General features: G+C 42.3%; 1 protein-coding gene across 2 annotated transcripts in view; it reads left to right on the top strand.

Annotated features, from left to right (window-relative positions):
- LOC148659339 (neuroplastin-like) overlaps positions 1-19,839 on the top strand; it is a 59,342-nt gene extending 39,503 nt beyond the window's left edge. For both annotated transcript variants that reach the window (XM_088641459.1, XM_088641460.1), the window contains 7 exons: positions 465-642; positions 2,005-2,099; positions 6,280-6,413; positions 7,322-7,595; positions 17,807-17,828; positions 18,043-18,119; positions 18,751-19,839. In XM_088641459.1, the coding sequence (XP_088497585.1) occupies positions 465-642; positions 2,005-2,099; positions 6,280-6,413; positions 7,322-7,595; positions 17,807-17,828; positions 18,043-18,103 (764 nt within the window). In that variant the 3' untranslated portion in view covers positions 18,104-18,119; positions 18,751-19,839. The remainder of the gene's footprint in view (positions 1-464; positions 643-2,004; positions 2,100-6,279; positions 6,414-7,321; positions 7,596-17,806; positions 17,829-18,042; positions 18,120-18,750) is intronic.
- Positions 19,840-20,130: the final 291 nt, after the last annotated feature.

Consider the following 20,130-nt stretch of genomic DNA (forward strand, 5'->3'; position numbering starts at 1 on the left):
CCATTGTGATTATTAACAGCAAAAATGCTATTGAAAGGCATGACATTAATTTTGGTCCAAAATAATCCAATAGGACAGTGTATTATAGATGAGCATTATATATGTAACATCACTATTCAGGGCACATTAGATGAGCTTGACCTAAGGATGGTTTTCCCTGCATGTATCTGGCTGTGGGAAATTGCAAGCCCCTTTCTTAATGTCGCAGGAAAAGACAAAATACAAACCCCTCCCAACAGTCTTCACTGGTGACAACTGCTAATTCATATTAATTTAGAACAAGTGTGAGTTCTATTAAGTCTTTTTTTTCCAAACTGTTGATGGCCTCTTTTTGAAGGCGGTAGGTGGTTGTTAGTGTCTACTGCAGTGTGCTGTCTGCCTTCCCCTCAGCAGAGTCTCAGGTGCAGAGGCAGCACAGTGTCGCTGCTGCTCTGGTTTACACACGCAGTGTGTCTGCCTTTCAGAGCCCCGCATCAACTCCTCCGATGATGTCACCCTGCCCACGGACGGCCACCACAGCCCCCCGTTCACCCTCCAGTGTAACCTGACCAACGCCCACAACACCCACGACGAGAGCTTCTGGATGAAGAATGGCGTGGAGATCTCTGGGACGCGGGGGAAACTCATGAACACGGAGTACAAGTAAGAGTGTGGGCAGCCGGCGGCCTCCTCCGTGGGCTTTCCACGTTGAGCAAAATCTTCAGCGTCGCTGAGTGTAGCCAGGGAACATGAAAAATCACAATACATTCTGACACGTAGGGCAGAAAAAGCAGCGAAACCTGGAGGACAAAGTTGCAAAAGATGAACATCAACAAATGCAAGGGAAGGTTGTTCATTTTCTTCAGGTTCTCCCACGCCAAGATCATCAGGGAAGCTGTTTCCTCCTGTGCAGGGTGCCGTTCACTTCTGGCCCCTTCAGTGTCGTATGAGGACCAGTGTTGCAGGTTCAGGTTTGGCCTCTGGCAGTAGCGGATTATGGTTTCCAGTGCAGGAGCCTGCAGTGGACTGGACCACAGTGGGGTTGATGACATTGTGCTTGGTTTGACACACAGTGGTTTGTGCTATGGTTTGCTGAATGCTTGTCAGTGAGAGCTGCACTGCTCCTCCGGTCAGAGCCCCTATGAGCCTTGTTGAGAGAAGCACACACAGGCCTGGCCACCTCCACGCTGGCACGAAGGTCACAGGGCTGCACCAGCGATGCTTGACTCGCTAATCTCAAGGCAACAAGAAAAATGACCGAAGAGTCAAAATTAGCAGAGGAACCAAGTGCAGTTCTGACCAGCTCTGAAATACACACATCTTTAAAACTGGTCAGCGTCGTCCCGTACTTGACATTATTGTCCTTCCTTGGCTGGATAACTGAGTATTAATTAGAAAGATCTTTTCCGAGACTGAAGAGGCTCTGTGGAGAAGCCGTGAATCTCTGCACGCTGCTGTGCTCTGGTGGAGACAGAAGCCCTGAAGATGCTCCACAGCGAGTTGATGAGAAGGTTTTTGTTAGAGCTGGTCACAGTGCATTGTGGGTGATCCACTAGCGCCAGACCTGCTAGGACGGGCAGAGACCAGCCCTGTCCAGAGCTACAGCAGTGCTGGAACCTCCTCTTGACTTCACAGTGTGTGCATGACATAGCGCTTCTATGCCTCGGTAGTTTGGATTTTTGGGGGAATGGTTTCTTATTTTCTACACAATTTAGAAACCAATTATCTCATTCTTTTTCATTTTAGGGTTTAGGCTTTTGTCTTATCCCAGCTTCTTATGGGCTGCTGATCAGGTAGAAAGGGAGCTAGGCGACAGGACTGAAGGACGTTGGCTCTGGTTTGTTGCCCAGATCTGTCTCCTACAGTGTTATACTGGGGATAATACACTCTGCTGCTTGTACTGTGTCTTGCACTCCAGTGCTGAGTATGAGCTCCCTGTGCTGCCAGACTTCTGTCAGCAGGGCCCTGCTTGTGGAAACTCTCCAGGCTCCTCGGTAACTTCAGGCGTTTGGTTTTCTTGCTCAGGTTGGTGAAGCCGAGGGCGGATGATGCTGCCGAGTACATGTGTGTCTACACCTTCCAGTCGGCCCCCCCAGCCAACGCCACCATCTACGTCAACGGTAAGAGGGTGTCTGGGACGCACATACAGGCAGGGACATGGCTTCTGGCCAGTTCAGGAACCGCTTGACATCGGGATGATGCCTGAATAGATCACTGCACAACTGTGAGGTGTATATAAATGATACAGCTCACCTAAGCCACATTCGTACTCCTACGTAAATTAAACATTACTGCACCAACGCAAATGTAGTTGCCATAGTTTCCTGCTTACTGTACTATCATTTGCTCCGCTGATGGACTTTGCCAAGCTGACAAGCTGTTGTTCTGAAAGAAGCCTCCGGCAGAAGCCCTTGATTTTAGTGGAATATCCTGGAAGTCCTTGGGTTCTCCTGGAGGAGAACAGATGGTGAGATAGTGGGATAGTCAGTGCTGTTGAGACCTTGCCTCCTATCTGCTCTTCAGCAGGTCCAGCCAACTTTAACAGTGCAGTTCTCTCTGACATCAGTAGCGAGTATCACTGGCTTTCACGCTTGTTCATCAGAAATATTGTGAAAGAACTGTAGCCAAGATACAGTATTACAGAAGCCCCACAAACCTGAACAAACAAAATCCTACACTCCAGCTGTTTCTCTGTACTCTTGGCTGTAGCTTGTGGATGGCAGTTATAGTTTTCTCCTCTACAGCTATTTAAACATAAAACAGGTTTTATGTTTGTCACAGTTTAAGGGATATTTGAGTTTCACACAAAATCTGGCTTCTGTCAGCTTCACAGCACAGAAACTGTCCTGATCAAAGTCACTAACGATCTTCTAATAGCTTCTGATTCTGGCTCTCTTTCTATACTCATCCTTCTTGATCTCAGTGCTGCTTTTGACACTGTTGACCATAACATCTTTCTTTCTCGTCTTGAGCCTGTGTTTGGAGTTTCAAAAGCTGCTCTCAAATGGTTCAAGTCTTGCCTCACTGACACTTTGTCTCTCTTAATGGGTACAGGTCTGAAATTGGTCTGGTTAAGTTTGGTGTTCCTCATAGCTCAATACTGGGTCCCTTGTTCTTTAGCATTTACATGTTCCCTCTTGGTCAGCTTTTAAGATCACATGGCCTCAGCTATCATTTCTATGCTGACGATACTCAAATATACATCCATACCAAACCTGACACTGATGTGGCTGTCTCTATTCTATCTAATTGCATCTCTGACATAAAAATTTGGATGACTCAAGATTTCCTTCATCTTAACTGCAACAAGACTGAAGTCATGCTTATTAGCACCCCCATCAACTTCCTAAAGCCAGTCCTGTTACCCTATCTGTAGATGGTTCTGTACTTGAGCTTCAATCTGAATTGAAAAACCTTGGGGTTATATTCGATTCTGGCTTAACATTCGACCCACATGGGCAGCATATTGTCAAAATATATTTTTTTCACCTCAGAAATATCGCTAGACTACACCCTATGCTATCACTAACTGTGGCTGAAAAGCTGATCAACACATTTGTGTTCTCTCGAATTGACTACTGTAATGCTCTACTCGCTGGGGTATCTAAATCTACTTTGAACAAACTGCAGTATGTCCAAAATTCAGCAGCCAGAATCCTGACCAGGCCTAGTGCAAATGATGACATTACTCCTATCCTGGAGTCTTTGCACTGGCTTCCGGTCAAATTCCGTGTGGACTTCCTCATGCTCACCTATAAGGCTCTGCATGGCTTGGCACCTCAGTACCTGTCTGAACTATTATCGCCCTACTCCCCATCTCGCAACCTTCACTCTTGCCTTGTAAATTACTGTGTTCAACCCTAGAAAATTGAGAACCGGCAGTGTGCAGACCAGAGCCATGCTTTTTTGTTAAGCTTAAACTGATCTCAGTCTTTTGCATTGTGAGTCTAATGGTGATCATTCCACCACAGCTGCCTTGAGTGAGACAATGTGTCATTTGTGCTGTGATACTTGTGTACAGTACATTTCCACAGTGCATCCTTTCAGATTTGAGCCGTAGTTTTCCTTGTTTCTCCAGAACTGGTCTGGACCCCTGCTGCATTCAGTCCCCCCTCACCTCCTGGCCCAGTAGCTTTGTTCCAAGTGTCCCTTTGGGCAGATTTTCCATTCGGCTGTGTCCCTGCTGAAAGGCAGCCGTCAGAGAATGTTCTCCCATGCTGCTTTTCCTGGAACACGGACATGCTTGACAGTGTTGGCATTTGAAAATTCTCAATGACCCGATTTTCCTCTTAATTAGATTTATGCATTTTTATAGCAAAAACAAAACAACCTTTCTTAATATTAGTCAGCTAATGTCATGTCTGTACAGTTTAGTAAGGCAGCAGAATAGCACATGAGACACTTTTGTGTTTCTTGGCTGGATGATTGAACAGTACCATTGTTTGAAATTGTTTGTCTAGTTTATTGAAAAGAACTGTATATTGTAAAAAGTACATTGGTGTTTTCAATGTCGGTATCCAGCCGTTGAGGTGACCTTAATATGGTCTATGTCGTTCATTAACACAATGCCTTTCGAAAAGGCAGAGAACAGTGCTGCTACACAAATGTTTAGTGGTTTATTGGTAAGCATGGAGAACTGGTTGTAGTGGTTTTTCCATTCCTACTTTCTACAGTGCTCAAAAGGTCTGTTCAGGCTCCTCTGTAATCCACTTTAATTAGAAGAAATGACTGTAATTTTGCAGATTAGAAGGGGCCTATAGCTTCTATCTTCTCTGTGAAGCCAAGATTGTAATTTTAAGGCTGATGTGAGTTTTCCTTTAGACAGAGCTTTCTCTTTCCGCAAAACATGCACATTTCTCATGAGTAAGGTGATGATTCCAAGTATAAAGAACATTGAAAAGATGAGAAAGGGGGGAGTCTTTAGACTCAAGTTGCTCATTTGTTACCACTCGTTTTCATGATCCATGAATTCTGTTGGACTACAGTATCTCTTCATTGACCCTACAGAGTCTTCTCCCATCATGAGTCTAGGGAGTCTGATGTATGCTGCACCCTCACTCTGTATACAGCGGTGTCTCTGTCGTTGGTCCTGAGTGCTGCTAAAATTAATTTCTGCTCGGGTTCCTGGGTCCCGGTTCTAAAGACTCCCCTGGATTACATGCTTTGAGTTCTGTAGCTGAAAAGAGAAGGGCTGAAATGCATCCCTGTAATTAAAAAAAAGTGTTTAGCTCCTTTCAAAAGTTGATGAAGGGTCAAGACAAGGAATTAAATTGAGACTTAGACCAGTTTAATGATTGTAAATGTGATAACTCCATGAGAAAAGCAGTCATAAAGATGAGATCAAGAATGCACTGCCACGTGTCTCCTGTCTTCCAGCTCACATCCTCTTGTTCAAATCCAGTAAACTCCTTAGACATGAAGGCAGACGAACAGTTATTTTGCACATTGAGATTAGATGTATAGAAGGAAGACCAATGGACTAGGATGGAAACCCATGTCATTGCAAACATTTATGAAGTCTAAAGGCCAGTGTCTGAGTCTACTTAACATTTTCCACCAGGTTGTGATGACTAAAGAGCAACATTGATTATTGCAATTTAATTCCACAATGAGTTTGAATAGGGAAAATAATATAAAATGTGACCAGTGCTTTCTTTATCATCCACCTCATAGTGTGGTTACAGGTGCAGGAGACTAGTTGTAAAACGGCACTCTGTGAAGACTAGTGATATTGCGCCCTCTAGTGGCGTGTTTAAAGTTGGACATTCTGATGCTGCAACTTGTTTGCTAAGGTATAAACACATTGACAACAATGCTTTAATATCAGGAGTTAAGCTCTTCTGTCAGTAAAATTCCAATTTAATGTTTGCCCTTATGGCAGATCCCTGAAGGTATTGAAGGTACACAGCATCCTGTAATATATTGATTTTTCCCAAATACTATATTTTTAAATATATTTCTATAATGTATATACTTATTAATTATTTCTTTTTTGTAAAGTGAACATATAACAATGAAATAATTTATGCACTGTTTATACAAAAATATAAAACTGTTTAAATCACACTGTTAAAGGGAAAAACACACACCGTCTTGTATTCGTAGAGAAATGTTGGTGCCCTTTATCTAAGTATTACATGAGTGTTAAGTCACCCTGGTGCTGTGAGAGACACTGGGTGATAAAGCCACCAACAAATTCTCCCCCGATGTCACAAGAGCCGAAGCTGCAGGAGGTTCAGAAAGCCTGGATGTTCTGCAGGTGCTCTTTAACTGAAACGTGTCTCTGGTTGTGTGTCACAGCTTCCCCAGACATCACAGGCCACAAGCGCAGTGAGAACAAGAATGAGGGCCAGAGTGCCATGCTGTACTGCAAGTCTGTGGGCTACCCCCACCCCGTCTGGACCTGGAGCAAGCTGGAGGGGAAGGTGTTTGTGGTACGTACCCCGACGGGCCCGCTGTGCGCCCGTGGGTCGGCATTTGGCACAGAATGTAATTTTCTTACTCTTCCCTATAATGCAGTGATTGCCTTTATAACAGTGACAGATGTGTGGGTTAGATCAGCTTTCTGTGTCTTTGGTAGAAGCTCGAAGTTGGCATCCTTACCAGCAGCACAAATGATGAAACCTACCACATTCGTTAGTGGTCATTTAGTGCCGGTTTGAGCCGTTGAATGTAGGACTCGAGGTGCTTTCATTCCCGAGATATAGCACTTTTATTTTTCAGGGTGTGACGTCACTCAGCCCCCCTACAAAGGTGGCAAGAGTCATGTGACTCCCCGAAAAAAGAAGGCGCTGTATCTCGGTAAGGAAAGCACCTCAGACGCTACTTTCAGCAGCACAATCGAACGGTTCAGTTCTTCTGCACCATTCCAGGAAAGAGATGAGTAAACGACAATGACGTAAACCAGCACAAACGATTGGGCGCTGTTTCCACTGTCTGTACGCGAGCAACGTCACGCTGCTTTTGGTAGAGTTGCCAGCAGCTGTCATGAGAACTGATTCCCCTCTCTTCGTAATTTAAGTGTTTGTGGGATGATTTGTTAAGCTGCTACTAAAGGCTTTGTGAGTAGCTAGGACATGTTAATAGCCCTTAACCTTTGCCATTGTACTGTTTGGCTCTTGTGTAAAAAGATCCTTCAATGAATAGAAGATGATCTAGAGACGGGCACCAGTGTCCGATGAGACGCCCGGCGTCTGTAGAACTGCAGGAGTAACCGGGCTTGTGTTGGTAGAGACACATTCGAGAGGCAGGGAGTGATCCTGTCCTCATTTTCTGTCCTTCAACTTCAAACCACTTCGGACTGGGCTCACTTTCTCACCCGTTTAAAATTTCTTTCTGGAAGGACATTGACAACTCCTCAGGCCGCTTCTTCATTACCAACAAGGACAATTACACGGAGCTGACCATCCTGAAGCTGCAGATCGACTCCGATCCTGGCGAGTACCAGTGCAACGCCACCAACTTCATCGGCACCTCGTCCATCACCACCATCCTGCGCGTGCGCAGCCACCTGGCACCCCTGTGGCCCTTCCTGGGTGTGCTGGCAGAGATCATCATCCTGGTGGTCATCATCGTGGTGTACGAGAAGCGCAAGAGGCCGGACGAGGTGCCCGACGGTAAGGACTCGATCGCCAGAGGGCTCAGAACAGATCCGCCTGCTCCGCTCTTTCTCTGCTGAGAAACCAGTCAAAATAATTAGATAAAAGCTCAGCAGTGTCCAAGTGGCTTTGGCGCCACTCAAAACTTTGCTTAATGAAATATAAAATGAATGAATAATGAAAAATATAACTGTTGTTTAGGCCTGAGAACATTTTGAAGTAACTGTACCTGGAGTCAAGGGCACCTTTTAATTCATCAACTTTGACCGCTGTTGAAAAATGCCAGGCTTATTAAATGATCTTGAAAAGGCTGGAATGAAAACAGCAGCTGTCCTCTTCTCAGGGAGTGTACCTATTCCTATAAACAAAGCCAATTGAAATACATATCTTCGCCTCGGCGATCTCCATAGACACCATAGACACGCTAGGAACGCTCGAAGATCTTGTCAACACAGGGTGCAGTTGGCACAAATGTCTCTTCGAGGGGGTCAGTTAATCTGGGGGTGATTGTCAGGAGTGCCGTCAGTGCGCAGTGTCGCAGTTCCTTGCTCCGCCCTGCAGGAGCCCTCAGCGGCTTTCACGCTCATCCTTGGGTACTCCGCGCCGCGCCCTGAGCACCTCGTCCGCGGCACGCCGACTCGCTGTCCCTCCGATGGGCTCTGGTGCACTTTCCCCTCTCAGAGCCTCAGTCACAGAGGCAGTGGTTCGGCAGCACGCTCCTGTCAGCTCAAAGAGCATCTGGTCACTAGGGTCACTCTTTCAGCTTCACAGTGCTGCTGTGACTTTGTATCCATTCCTGCAGACGTGAAATGTAAGGCAGCACCATTTAATGGGCAAAATCAGTTCACTTTGGCCAACAGTACTCATGTGTAGTAGTAATGTGCCGCGAGAGCACTGGAAGGTCTGCCAAGTGAATTAAAGAAGAGTCCATAAGCTTGCAAGTGCAGCATTGTCACTAACTGCAGGTTAACAAGGAAGGGTTAATTTACTGAGCACTGCAGGTCTTTTAAAGAAATTTACAGTGCACAGTTTATGGTCACTGAGGGAACCGGCTTGAGTTACTCACACATCGTCTCAACTTGGGAGGTATTTACCTGTTGCTTGAAAGATTAATTGTATGGTTATTGAGTATATTGTATTGAACACCAGGGGCATTTTGTCTGTTGTGCGAAAACAGTGTTCTCATAAAATCGTATTATGTTAAGTCCAGTTCTAAAGGAAGACGAGAATTACTCTTTCAGAAGCTAAACCTAATGAGATACTAATGAGATAATTAACATTCTGCTTGCACAATATAAGTACTTTTCTTCAAAATTCCAAAAGTGAAGTTATTTCATATGTCTTCATTATAATAAGAAGAGCTTTCATTATCTTAATATGTATGTTTTTTTTACACAGCAGTCATTTAACGGCCAGGATACGTCAGTAATCTGTTGTGCCAGCTCTGATTCTTTCTGTGAAACAGGCCTGTCCTGTTTTAAGATACAAGAGCTGGCTGAGGCTAGTGAATGCCAGGTCGTATCTGAGTGACGTTTTCTGGGCCAGAGCCGCCCGTCAGGGCTGTGAAGAGCTCCTTCCTGCTGCTGGGCATCATGGGAGGCCTTGCTGTGGGACTCCTGCTAGCTAGCATGAACCGCACACCCAGTGGCTCTGAGAGAAATACACCTTAAGAGAAAGAACTCAAACTAGATTTGACTCTCCCCCAGAGAGAAATCAAGCATAACTGGTCCAAACAGAAGCATCTTTCCTCTTCTTATTCAACACAGGAAGCGCCTCTGTGCAAACTCTGTGCAGGGAAAGATGTGATGACAGAGGCTTGTTCAGTAACTCCCAGTCTCTCAAGTGCTCTTAGAGACTTCATCCTTTGTACAGAGGCAGGAGGGCCACCTAGGGAGAGCAGAGACATGCTTGCAAAAAAAACGTGTATTGCCCGAGTTTTGATTTGTTGAACTTTTCAAACCAGAAGCATACCTTACCTTAGCCCTCATTAAGGAAATTTAAAAATCAAAGCCAAATGTTTCTATGCCTCAGAATAGATCTCTACCATTGAAATGCAGAAGTGTGTGAAAATGTTTTGTTTTTGACTCTTAAATATACAGTAGACTCGCATTTTATGTGGTAGTAAGGTGTAAATCCAAAATTGTGAGGAATCAGAACACCCACTTGGACCCTCCTATACCCTTCCTTAAACTAGTGAAATCAGTCATAAGTGTATTAGTATATGTATGCATGTAGTTTAAATAATTATGAAAACAGTAATATAGCAAGCACAGCACTTTACAGCATACAAAAGAGATCAAATGAAATGTCTTAATAAGATGCAGGGAACACTACCTTAATCTCCTAGTGATGACAGTGATGATGAATATGAAAGGAGTGTGCAGCTGATGGCGATGAAGACGATGACGATGATGAAGAAGCCGCTGCACACTTGACTTTCGCCTCTATTCAGAGTTTCTCTCCAATGAGACAGCTGGAGAGAGGTCACTGGGGTTGGAGTCACTAGGAGATGGAGAAGGCCATGCATGCTACAGACCCTGTAACTAGTTCCCAAAGCATAGCTCAGATGCATGCCGTGCCAGTTTGGAATTTGTCAAATTTCCCACATTTTTTTATTTTACATTTATTTTTTTGTCATTGACTGTGTAAACACAAATTTGTGTAGAAATATTTCATGTAAAATGTGAGTCTACTGTATCTGATGTGCTGCTGCACAGAAAGCAGCTGTAGCAGATCTGAAATCAACCTTTGTTTCCAGAATCTAGCTGTCGTGCAAATGATGTCAGCTGCTCAGGGGTCACAGCCTTGTGCATCAGATTCGATATTAAGATTCATTACAGGCCCTTCCCACCCCCCTTCCCCCACCCCCCTCGACTGGGGTAAGTAGATCACAAGAAAGTAAACTCCTGGTGCTGTATTCGCAAAACGTGCTTCTAGAAGTGTGCTGATGGGCCAGTTAGTGTCTTTCCACTGGGCAGAGTGCAAGTCAAACGTTTAAAGTCGAGCCCCCTGCTGCCTTTCTGTGTGTTGCCGCTGGCGACTGGAGAATCCTAACCTGAGCTACTTGTCACGGCTGTGGTAGTATCCGCCGCTGGGAGACATTCCAGGTAAACTGTCAGCACACATTTATTTCTAATCTTCCCAACCTGTTAAATGATAAAGTAACACATTTGATGGTATCACGATTGAATATAGAGATTAAACTAATCCTCCATGTTTCTTATGAAGAATGTTTTTAGTTTTGGCACATTTCTGAAATCACATTAAGGTCTATTCATTTGCTTTTTGCAGAAGCAGACATAGACAGCTCTGAGCCCTGCTTTCTCAGATACGGTATCACTCTTTTCATCATTTGAAACTAGCTGCTTAATAAGATGGTAGCAATATCATTTCTATGTCACTGAGTCAGTGTAGTTGTGGGATAAATCACTACTGATAGTAACTGATTGAGAAAGTGCTTGGCTACTTTTCAGACAATATCCCTCCAGTGGAGCAAAAAACTGAGTCCAAACTCGTCCCTCTCTACCATAGAAATGCTGACATTGAGTATATGAACTCACTAGTCATCAGTATCAGTGATCTGAATTCTTATATTTGCAAAACCGCGGTCTTCCCATACATGGAAACTTGGAAAGGGAAAGAAACCTTCACACGTACAATTTTCCTAATTTTTTTGTCAGTCACATGTTACATATCACTCCAACATGTGAATGGATGTTCATTCTTTTTACAACTACTGACACACATTTATTTCCTCGCTATATTACCTTCGCCTTATCTTGTCTGAATTTGAGTCACTCTTCAAAGTGTCATTGACAAGACTCCTGTTCCTCTTCGAAGCAGATGAATTGCCCTGATGAATGTTTTGGAATACAGACAGTACAGCACACATACCCCAGCTGGCATTGGGGCTGCTTGTGCCTTTTACTTTCTTTGTTGAAGTAATAACATTGTTTTAACTTACGGAAAGTGTTTTTATCTGTTGAGTCAGTGCTCGCCCTTACCATTTTACTGGACTGAACAGCAATCACTCGTCACGCTTTCTCATTCCTCACATTCCCTAGAAAATCCCTTCTTGGTTTGTCAATGTCTTCCCCGGTTTCTCTCATCCCATAACAAGACCCTTTCAGTTTCTGCACTTCATTCTTTTCTCTTCTGTTTCTGTAACCTTCCTCTCTTTCATAGAGTCTTTTAAATATTTATTCCCCTGAATTTTGAAAAAGAGACATACGCTGACTTTTTTAGTTTTAAGAGGCGAGGTTTACAGAGGATTAGTACTTGGTGCTGTAATAGCTTAAGAAGTACGTATTGAAACTTGCGCCTTCAAATCGCACTCTGAAGAAACAACAGATTGTTCAGTCTCAATTTATTTGAGTGCTGTACACTTCTGTCTGACAGGTTTCAGGGGCTCCAGTGGTTCGTACAACTAACCCTATTCACAGGGAGAAGTCCAGGTGCTGCTGGTTAGAGCCTGGGCTGTGTAACTGGGACAGGGCTCCCCCAGCAGCTGAACCCCCCACATGGTCCTGCATGGTGACCCTTGGCTTTCCCATGCCGTTCCTGTGACCCGCTGGGCGCCAGTGAGACTCAGAGCTGGCTCTGACAGGGGCTGTGTGCCCTCCCTCTGCAGTACATGGGTTACAGGGGAAAGCCAGTGTGCTTCAAAGGTCAGGACTCCAAACTGAGCGACAAAAAAAGATAGAAAACGTTTGGCAAGTTCAAAGTTTAATTACTGTACAAAGGTATTTTTTTCGGGAGTTCCTTCCCAGCTCCCACAGTGCCACCTGCTGTACACTGATAGTAGACTATCAGACTACAGTACAAGGCCTGAAACCCCACAGCTGAAAACCTGATTAAGGCCTCATTCACAATTGGGGCTGTAGCTCCAGAGGTTTCCTAGCTTTATTTCACACTTCTTTCAGGTGTGCATTTTGCTGTATGGTTTCACTTTCAAGAGTTGACATTTTATTCCAGCATTTTGCATCATATACTTTTCAGTAAGTTAAATGTATGGTTTTAAGGTCATACATTACAAGGTTATGGAGGTTCATTTTGACAAGTTCTGATTTTTATAGTATACATCTGTGTGTCCATTTAAAAAATGATTGTTAAAGTCTTATTAAAAAATCAGATTTTTTTTCTGAATTATCTTCAGGACAGTTTGGAAAAACCCAGGAAAGATCTTCTAAAAAGACTTAGCCTTGCCAGACTGAATTTCTTGTATTCTGGTAATATTTTGACGTTTAAACTGTTTTTGATTTTCATTCTTTTGTGAGGGATACTGAAATATTAACATTGCACTAAATCTCGGTAAGTCAGGCTCAGGACATTTATCTGAACATAACTTCATAATTTCTCTTTTAGTGGAAGGCAGATGGAGGTTAGAATAGAGATACAGTCCTCTACTTTAGAGTGTTTGATTTTATTATTTTATAAAAATGAGTCTGAATTGAAAATTGAGTGAGCCTGCTGTGGCAAGAATTTACTTGAGAAAATGACCCTTGTGGAAATTTACCACGGTCGTGGCATGGTAATTTCACACTTCTTCAATGATTTTTTTTCTCTACGACATGGGTTTATCAAGCATTCACTGTGCTCAAATCCCACAAAACTGACATTCGCATGATCAAACTAAACAGCCATCTTTTTAAAGCTAATACCATTCAAGGAAGAGCCGGATGAGATCTTCTGATCAATTAGATACTGAGCAACAGAAGGACCTAGTCCAAATAGCCTCCTCTAGTTTGCAAACTCTTCTTACATGTAGCATTGCATTGCTGTAGTACAGACTAACCATAGTAAACTATGGTTTCTTTATAACCTGGCATAGTTAAAAAGTACCCACAGAGTAAACTAATAAACATGTACAGGTTTTGGGGCTAAGATCTCCTGTCCTAGTTCAAGGATCCTCCTATTACTGTCCAGGGCAATTTAGGATGTGCCATTTTTTATACCCGAGATTATCATTGCAGATGTGATCAACAAATGAGGTTCACGTAATATGACATGACGTTGTTGCATACTGTTGATCTGAAAGTGAAGCATGAAAACTCCAGCATGCTCTGTGGATATCACAGGAGCCTTAACTGAAGGCCTCACCTCACGCCTCTGTCCAAAACTCCTTGAGGCATGACTGCGATCACAGTTGAAAATACCACTAAATGCACTGAAACACTGGCAGAGTGAGAAGCAATACTCAGGCATGTGAAATCGCCTTTTTATTCTGTTTACTCCCTTTAAACATGGTGAGAGGGTAAGCACTGATAATGACAGCGGATTTTAGGTGGTTTTAAGACAAGAGGCTGATGACGTTCCTGTCTGTGGCCCTGTGCCATCTGAACATCTTGTCAGTCCTTTGAGAAAAAAGTGAGACCAGCTGAAGGCCTTAAATTCTTGGCACCTTGGTATGGTTTCTTGTCATCAAAGTGTTCCGGAAGGGGCGGAGTGGTGGCTCTGTGGCTCAGGATCTGCGCCTGTGGCTGGAAGGTTGCCGGTTCAAATCCCGCAGCTGGCAGAGGAATCCTACTCTGTTGGGCCCCTGAGCAAGGCCCTTAACCCCAACTGCTCCAGGGGCGCTGTACAATGGCTGACCCTGCGCTCTGACCCCCAGCTTCTCTCCCTGTCTGTTTGTTTCAAGGAGAGCAAGCTGGGGTCTGTGAAAGACAAATTCCTAATGCAAGAAATTGTATATGGCCAATAAAGTGATCTTATCTTATCTCAGATTTGGCAATGGACATGCAAACAGCTATAGTCTTAAATTAAAATATGTAACAGCATTTCCAGAAGTAGAAGGATTCTCATTTTTCCAGGTCTTAAAAGTACATACAGCATTGTAAAAAAAGCTAAAGATGTATTGACTGTGGTATACAGTGTATATTTAGCACAGCCTGTAAAAGCATTTAATATTTTCTTTAAAAAACTACCTATATTAACTCATGTGATAACCATAATGACATTTTTCCATGGTAATTTACTTTGGTAATATCAACCATGTTTCGCACAAAATGACCTTGCACCTTGCTCTGTGCTTTTACTAGACTGTGGTACGATCACGATTAACCATAAGAAACATTTGAAAGCGTGGGATATTTTACCGCACTGAGGCAGGGCCTCGTCATGAGCTCGTGTGGTAAAACACAGTGACAGCAAAGCACAGAAAAACAACTGTGCCAAGAGTGAAGTTACCGTGCAGACTTACTAGGGTACATTTTAACAAGGGGAGTTAAACTGCACTGGGGCATCTGCAAGGATCAGGTGCTTCCAATGCAGCCATGACAAAGCTATATCCCGAGAGATCCCCACAATCTACTCCAAAGTGCTGGAGTCTTCCGATTTGTGGGCATGTTTAATGCAGGGCCAGAAAATGATGGGAATGGGGTCATTAAGTCATTAAGAACACCAGGGAACGAAGCAAAGCTGAAGATCTGGAAGCCACAGGGAACAGGTTCTATGCACACCAGCAAAAAAAACACAGAAAGTACCACTGAAGAACACTCATAAATCATGTCAGAATAAATTTGGGACCCATCAAATAAGAGGTCATCAGAAATGGTTTGCCAGGCAAGAATCGGTGATGCTTTTGGGAGGGTGGGTCTTTTGGGGAAGGTTTCATTGACTCTGTGGGTTACTTTGACTTCTTTTTTTTCCCCCCCTTCCAAATCGCATCATAACCCCAAATATTGTTGGTAAGTGAGCGATCTGCATGCCTCCAGAGTTTGTTTTTTCTCTATCAGCTTCAGTCTCTTTTACAGTCCGTCAGTCCATGCTGTCAAAACACACGTTTGTTTTGTTTTATATGCCCAAGTACTTCCTCCACTCACAGTCACAGCTGGTTTTTAACATCCCGTAAGCCTCCCATTTCAAAGTTATGTTCTGGCCACTTTTGTTTTCTGTTCTAGTTTTTTGCCATTTTTTTGGCATTGCCATCTGAATTTTATGTTTTATGCTGTTTGACACAGAACTGGGGATTGTAAGGGAGTTTCGAAATGCCAGGAATCTACCTTTTTTATAGGCTTCAAGGTTTTAGATACAGCCCATTCCTCTGCGCTATTTTCTTTCCGTTATTATGCGACGGTTACCTTCCTCTTTGCAGCAGTTGGTAAGAGTGCTGAGGAAAGAAGCCCGTCCTGCAAGGCTAAACCACCAATCACCAACACCCGAGTTAAAAAAACCTGCAATGATGTTATTGCTGGACACACTTTCAGACAGTTTTATGTGGGTGTAATTCAACTTTATTTGAGGATAACGAGATGTAGAGCATTTTCTGGAAAAAAAAGTCTATTCTGAGGTCAAGTATTTACATAAATATGGCATTGAAGTGAACCGTAAATATCTGCTTTTGTAGAAACTCTTTACTCAAGTGCACAACAAGGAAACACTGCGATGAGAAAACTTGTTTGAAATGTGTCCTGTTCATTGCACTGTGCATTTTAACCCTTTGTTCATCTCAAAAACACAAAAGGTTAAAGTGATTGAATTGCTTTAGATACCTTTTTTGTAGCAGCGATACAGAGAGAAATGCAGCATGCAGGTGCACCTTATAATGAAAGCATATTGCACAATATTAGCATAGGCTTTCTGCATTAATTAGCTGTGCATGCAAACCCTAAACTGCTCTAACTGTACACACCTTAGCTGCTAAACCAGGGAAAAGCCATTTGCGTTGGGTTTGCAATAGTTTTCCATTTTATCTTCTTAGTGACTTGAAGGGTGTCCCCTCTGTTGATGCACAGTATTCTGTTATGGCCTGAACAACAGAATCAGCTACAAGGATGTATTTGGAGCAACATTTTCCACTTGTGCTTTTATGTTAACATCCCTTGAGCTATGGAGTCTTTCACAGTTTTACAGCACACTGTCTGGTCGTTCATAATACTCCAGTTTTTTTTTCTTCATTATTCCTCTCTTCTGTTTCCAAAACTGTAGTTTGGCCAATGGTCTTGGCCTGATTGCTTTATCACACTGGTTTGCCGTTGATGTCTTCTGGCTGATTTCAAGCTGTGGGTTCCAGGTTTCTTTGTTTGTGTGTTAATTTTTTTTGGGCCAGTCCACTTGTGTGTTCTGGCAGCTGCTTTAAACTCTCGGTTGCGTCGAAGCAAAGGGGGAGTTGGGTCACTTGTACAGGTGCCACTCTTTGCCTGCGCTCATGCCAACGGCCACACTGTGTAGTACTGTAAAGTCCATACCTGCTCCATGTGCGCCAGACACGGTGGAATCCTGCTGCCCTCAGACATTAATCTGCACTACTGTAATAACCACACCACCACTGGGTATTTCATTAAGGATATGGACCACCTAGTGGGGCAAGATGTTGTCTTGTATCAACCTGGCACACATTTTAATTCAGCAATGAATTAAAGCAACTTTAATTCTTCCTAAAATCACATGATTAAAATGCAAACATTTGGTCTACAATTTATATTATATACAACAGAACTGGTATATTCTTTAATACTGGTTAGATGGATTCAACGCAGCAGAGAACATACCTTGTGAAATTGTTCTTTTTATTGAGACCTCTAGCGACTGTCTAGGACTTAGCTTAACTGTATTTGTGAGCCTCATAAACATGGGAAAAAAAGAAGCTTCAGTATGGCTACTGTAGACATCCAACAGAGGCATTTGGCAATAAAAAAAACGGGGTGTCAGATATAAGCTTAATTACCGATTTTAATTAATGTCACACACGGATTCTACCCCAAACAAAACAGGAACACTTCTGAAAAGTCTAAAAAAGGGATAATTCTTTAGCTATCGGGTTTGCCCTCCTTTTCCACAAGTGTAAAGAGTTTGTGACGTCTGCGGAAAGCTGGTGTCAGCAGTATTCCACGCATCCGATGTTGGTTTTTCTGTCTTGTCATTAATCTGCTCTAAAATGAGTGAACCACTGGAACTTGGGGACAATATTTAAAGTATTGGAATATGAAATATAATACAAACATACATTTCTACAATTCAGAGATCATAAAAATGTCCGCTTCAGTTGCAGTATTTCATGAAGACCATTTTAAATTGTTTTATCTGAATCATGTAACAGCATTTATCATTTTTTCTGTTTTTTAATCTTACAAAGTGGAAAACTAACACTTGTTTTATAAAAACTTAACCAACAAAAAAATAAATAAATGACTGGTGTTAAATGTATTGTGAGTTTTCAGTCCAAACAGTTGCATTTATCACAAAACTAATTGATTTTCACCTTTCCCTCCTTGCCCTCCATCCTGCTGCAGATGATGAACCAGCTGGCCCGATGTAAGTGTGAAAAGAATAGTTTCTCCATATTGTTGTGATTTGCAGTAGAAATACAGGAAAACAATGAATAGAGGAATAACTGGCACCACTCCACTGCTTTTACACACAAATATGCACCATATTGAGATACATACTGTATGCATTTGTTGCCTTTTTAGGATCCCTCTGTATGTGTACAGTATATAACACTCATTTTCTGCTCTCCTCTCATCAGGAAAACTAACTCTACTAACAACCACAAAGACAAAAACCTGCGCCAGAGGAACACAAACTGATTGGGTCACTTGACTAGTAAGTGCTCAGCCTGGGTTATTTTCCCAATAAATCATTCTACGGGGAACAGGATCATACTAACAATAGCGAAACACTGCTCCATGCTGACTTGTGTTTTGCTAGAAAAGTGCACAAAGCACCAGTGTAATACATGCATAATTACTCAAGCTGGAGACCATGTTAATGGTCTGTATGTAAGAGAGATGTATTGTATGTTCGGGTTCAATTTCCTAAGAGGACCTGAAACATGTAAATTGGAGAATTTATGTTCGTATAGTTTCTTAACTGAAAAATGCATTTTTTTAGAAAATAGCTGTATTTTAGTCACAGCTTAAATCATAGAACAAATATTAATTATATTAAGTTTTGTTGCTTTGTAATTCCAGTAATTCTTCCTTGTATTCAATTGATTCCTTAACAGTATTATTCACAAAGAAGTGTTATATAGTAATTTAGGCAATTTTCTTTTCTTATTATTCAAGTGAAAACGTAGAGGTTTGCTACCTGTTATACTGAGGATACAGCCAAAAAGCCTTACTCAGTTCTGTAGAGTGAAAGCGTTTTTTTTTTGCATATGACTGAAGCGTTAATTTTCTTTTGGCAAAACACTGACATACTGTATATGTTTGTTTTTCCCCTCATGTATCAGCTTCAGATCTAGGGATGGGTAAATCACCTGAAGGTAACTGAGGAAGAAGCTCCTGGGAATTTTTAATGGAACAATATCTTTAGTCTCAAATTGAGTAAAACAAAAAAGGAACATGATGGCTGTGTTAAGCATGCCTTATTCAGCCTCGCGTGAACCTGCGAGCAGGAAGACGACAACCAGTTGGGAAGATGTACAGAACTGTGTGCTCTGTGTGCTGTCAATGCCGCCTCTTCTTTTGTCCACAGGCAGAAATTTGTTTTTAATTCAACTCTTTACATATTGTCTAATAATGCATGCAATATTAACACCTATGTGTATGATACTCTGATTGAACTTTTTGTTTCTGAATGGCTTTGCATCCAAGGGGATTATGTTTGCATTTTCTTTGCAGTGAAACTCAACAATAATCAGGTGAAAACCTCTGTTAAAACATCTGTACAGCACTACACCTCATTCCATCTCGTACATGATGCTACCCAAGCACGATGCTCCGTGAGGCAAAGACTTCCTCTAAACAGATTAGTTGGATTTTAATATATCAAAACATAAGGGCTTTACATGTGTCCGCTAATATTTAATCAAGATTGAAAAAGCTATAATTACTATTTAACCAATTATGAAAAGCAATTTAGTGGTTCTGTTTGTATATATTTTTTCTATAGCAACTTTAGATGAATGTGTCTTGTATATCTGTTGCACTGACGTATTAAAAAATCTAACCTATATTTAAACTTAATTTTATAATGTACATTCCTTTACATTTTTTCACCTTACTATAATTGTTGACAGCATGGCTATATCCTATGCAATATTTATTAGTCTTGATTATCATCTTCATCTTTCCCAGGCCTCAACATTTTTTCTTTCTAGTCTTTCTCTATGACAGAGCTTTAATGTTGTGGGTTCACTTTTTACAAAGCTGGAATATTGTAATGCACTGCTGTAGCTGCATGATCTTTCTATTATACAGTGTATCCATATGTGTTGCAGAGCAGTTAGTCGTAAACTGAGGTGGGACTGGGGAAGGGGTCAGGCCAGTGTATGAAATGTGAATCCAATCATTTTTAAGAATAAACACCTCTAAAAATATTCTATTGTTTCCTTCCATGTTAATTTATAAAGATGGGAAGAAAGTTAACCTGATAATAAAAATTACTTTTGAGTTTAATCAGCCCCAGTGCTGCTTGGCAAACGTCACTAGTAAAGTCGCTTCCGATACCCATCAGTCCCAGAGACTGGTTAGCGGTTGCTGGAGTGATACACATCATGACCGCTGGCCTTCGTAGGGACTTGGACCCTAACTCATTATCTTGTGGTACAATGAGATGAGTGCAGATTCATTTCTTCTTAGTCATACCTCAGTCAACACACAGATCTGAC

The sequence above is a fragment of the Lepisosteus platostomus genome, chromosome 7 (assembly GCF_059453375.1).
Source record: "Lepisosteus platostomus isolate fLepPlt1 chromosome 7, fLepPlt1.hap1, whole genome shotgun sequence".
NCBI lineage: Eukaryota > Metazoa > Chordata > Actinopteri > Semionotiformes > Lepisosteidae > Lepisosteus > Lepisosteus platostomus.